This window comes from Juglans microcarpa x Juglans regia, chromosome 7D (genome assembly GCF_004785595.1).
Source record: "Juglans microcarpa x Juglans regia isolate MS1-56 chromosome 7D, Jm3101_v1.0, whole genome shotgun sequence".
Classification (NCBI taxonomy): domain Eukaryota; kingdom Viridiplantae; phylum Streptophyta; class Magnoliopsida; order Fagales; family Juglandaceae; genus Juglans; species Juglans microcarpa x Juglans regia.
In genome coordinates, this window is record NC_054606.1 from 16,059,945 (window position 1) to 16,063,388 (window position 3,444).

General features: G+C 37.3%; 1 protein-coding gene across 1 annotated transcript; it reads right to left on the reverse strand.

The window, feature by feature from the left end:
• Positions 1–634: 634 nt before the first annotated feature.
• Positions 635–1,209, reverse strand: LOC121238469. Its single transcript, XM_041135335.1, has 2 exons — positions 826–1,209; positions 635–743 (listed from the first exon to the last, which is right to left on the reverse strand). The coding sequence occupies exons 1-2, from the start codon at positions 1,141–1,143 to the stop codon at positions 720–722; spliced, it is 342 nt and encodes a 113-aa protein (XP_040991269.1). The 5' UTR covers positions 1,144–1,209; the 3' UTR covers positions 635–719.
• Positions 1,210–3,444: the final 2,235 nt, after the last annotated feature.

A 3,444-nucleotide genomic window follows, 5' to 3' on the forward strand; every position in this document is an offset into this window, starting at 1 on the left:
TGCACTAGCTCTAAAGGATAAGATGCTCTAGGAGCCTTTTCAAAAGGCTTCCTACAAGCCTTACTAGCTAAACAAGGCTCACACATAGGTAGGCTAATATTAGCGAAAGACCCCAATAAACCTTCTCTAGCTAATCTAGCCATTCTATCTTTTCCTATGTGGCCTAGTTTAGCATGCCATTTCAATAAATTAGAAACAACATCATCATCATTTGAAGCCATAAAAGAAAATGAGGAATTATCTAAATCCAACATAAAAAAATCATTCGAAAGAAATCCATGTCCATACAAAGCCCTATCCAAATAAAAGTCCAACTGAGGGTCATCAAAATGAAAAGTAAAACCAAGTTCCAACATAGAAATAATTGAAAATAGATTACATTGAACACCAGGTGCATGTAGCACATCATGAAGAAGTAATAAGCGCCCCAGACGCATCTTGAGTTGGTAGGTGCCAACTCCAAGCAGTTCCTCCCGAGTTCCGTTACCCAATACAATCCCTGAATGGATTGTAGACACAGGAGCAACTAAACATGTAGCTTGAGATCGAGTTGGGTTCATAGATTATAGAAGAATACCAGTTGGCAGACAATACGAGACGCATCTTGAGTTGGTAGGTGCCAACTCCAAGCAGTTCCTCCCGAGTTCCGTTACCCAATATAAAGTATTGTCTGCCAACTGGTATTCTTCTATAATTTATGAACCCAACTCGATCTCAAGCTACATGTTTAGTTGCTCCTGTGTCTACAATCCATTCAGGGATTGAATGAGCAACAAAAATATGTGAATAAACATAAATAATGAGAGAGTTGTGTTTAGGGGATACCTTCTTTGCCTCAATGCACTCACGAGCAAAGTGTCCCACTTTTCCACAGTTATAGCAATTCATTTTGGACTTGTCCTTGCCAGCACGCTTGCCTCTGTGGCGCTTTACTACTTTTCCATCCCTTAGCTCAAGACTATTTGCCGGTCCAGCAGATCTCCTATGTTGCTTGCGCTTAGGCCTGAATGTCTTGCGCTTCCCAGCTTGGGCAACAAGTAGAATATTACGGTGCACATCTATGCGCTCCGCCTCTAGCTCCAAATGGTGAGATATATCAGCAAAAGTCTTAATATTCTCACTGTGTATCAAAACAAGCTTCATTTACCCCCAAGTTGACTCGGGCAAAGATCGTATCACAGCGGTAACTTGTTGTTCATCAGTGAGATTATTGCCAACAGCCTTTAGATTACGAATCAAGGCAGACATGGACCTCAAATGCTCAGTCATTTTATGTTTAGGGTCCATAATATATTGTTCAAACCTCAAAGTGAGAGCACAGAGCCTAGTAGCTGATGTCCCCCTATAGGTGATTTTCAGCTGGCTCCACATATCTTGAGCAGTTGGGTAGTTCTCAAACTCTCCAATAAGATCATTGTGCATGCTGCTTAGCATAGTAAAGCGCGCACATCGATCTTTCATTGCCCAAGCTTGATAGGCTTCCATATCACAACAATGTTGGGAAGTATTCCCTTCATCAGGTTGTATCATCAGGTGAGACAGATTTTCAAGGACCTCTTGTTCATTAAGCAGATATTGAATTTTTCTATGCCACATGTCATAGTTGATTCCATCCAATTTCTCCCATTTAGTAAGGTCAGCAACTACGTTCTTAGTGGCCATCACTACATTTATTGTGCGAGATTGACATTAGCACACATTTAATTTTATTCCAAAATCTAACTAGACTATGGAATTCCTTCCTATATAGTGAGATCGAAAAATTTCGCATAAAGCTAATAATCATCTCCCACTATATAAGTCCAAATACCATATCTAATTAATTTTGAATAAGATTTATGGAGGATTTTTTTTTTTAAAATCCTCAAAAATCATGCACATATAGTCCATATCAAATATGAAAAAAAAATAACAATTATTGTGCTAAACACACAGCACATAGGCTCCACCCGAAGCAACATTAGTAATTTGGTGCATCATGTTAAGGTAACCTTAAAGTATATCGATAGACGTGAAACACATCCCTTTACATTGCCTCAATAATAAAATTACATTCCCAATATTACATTTCCAAAGACAATCTTACAACAAATTTTCTAGGAAAAACAATAAATAAATAGGGATGCCACGTCATCAATATACTTATAAGTTACACCTTATCCATTCACATAAAAAGAACATACAAGCATTATACATGATCCCAACAAATTACCAATGTCAACTCTATCCATTTCTTATTAAAAAAAAATAATCATACTGGTATGCATGATGGTTCAATGGATAGAGAATCCACAACTAATGTATATAAATATCACATAACACAGAAAAATATGGCTTGAGGAAGTATGACAAAAAATAAAGTCCCAAATCAATTTCTTTTTCAAAAAAAATATTTTCGGCTCTCTGTTTCAATAAAAAAAATTAGCAATCAACTTTAGACACCAACACATGTTTACACGAGCCGGAAGTGTCAAAAGATGACATCGGAATCCTCTGCACACGCCCCCACGTGCCACCTACGCGTGTGGGATTCATTTTTGCTCTAGAGGCTGTTTTGCCTCTATTTCACTTGCCACGACCGAGAGTGTACATCACCTCCTCCACTCACAGTGTTTTGAGACTTCTAAGCTCAAAATTCAGTCATACTAATGTGTATATGTGTCGGTAAAGTGATTAAAACCGGAGCCAAGTGGATGGGTGGACTACACTCTCCCTTACCAAGAGTGGGACTGGAAAGAAAAACGGTTCATCGTCTTCTTCCTCAAGCCAAAAAATTGGTTTTTTTCGATTTCAAGCAACCATGTTCAATCGATCATAACTTACTCAGTTGGGGTCCAAATTAAGCATATGATATATCAAATTAAAGCTAATGAACCCAAATTTGCAACCATATAAAAATTATTACCCAAAAATTAGATTTGGTTGGCTAAAACTTGGTTCGAAATCACGGTCCAAACAAGAAGTTTTAAAACTAGGGTTTCAGATTTCTTCTTCTATATGCAACGAAACTTCACCAAATTTAATAGACATGTTTCTGACATTATAAGGATCATTTTCATGTAAATATTTCAATCTTAAACATGTCATACCATAACCTCTAATAAAAAATTCGAAACTTAATAGACCATGGCATATCATTAATAACATGCTTTTAAACTCATTCCAAAGCATCAAACAACATGTAATCTTATTCACATGGGCAAAAACAAGCAACCTGGCTCTAATACCAATGTTAATTAAAGGGTTAAATCGAAATACCTCAAGAAGCGGAATTTTCACAAGGTCGGATCTTTGCTCGTCTTACAGTCCAAGTCACTTTGTTGTTTGCACTTCTACTTCATTTAGGAGGCTACTAGAGTCTCTTAGAAAATTCCACGCTTCAAGATCAAGAGATCTAGATGGTTTCTCTAGGAAAAATAATGAAAGGGAGAGAGAAGAGTTTTT

Coding starts and splice junctions, on each gene's coding strand:
- LOC121238469 (XM_041135335.1), bottom strand. CDS start 1,143: ATGAAGCTTGTTTTGATACACAGTGAGAATATTAAGACTTTTGCTGAT. Junction 744..825: donor AGTGCATTGAGGCAAAGAAG/GTATCCCCTAAA, acceptor AATGGATTGTAG/ACACAGGAGCAACTAAACAT.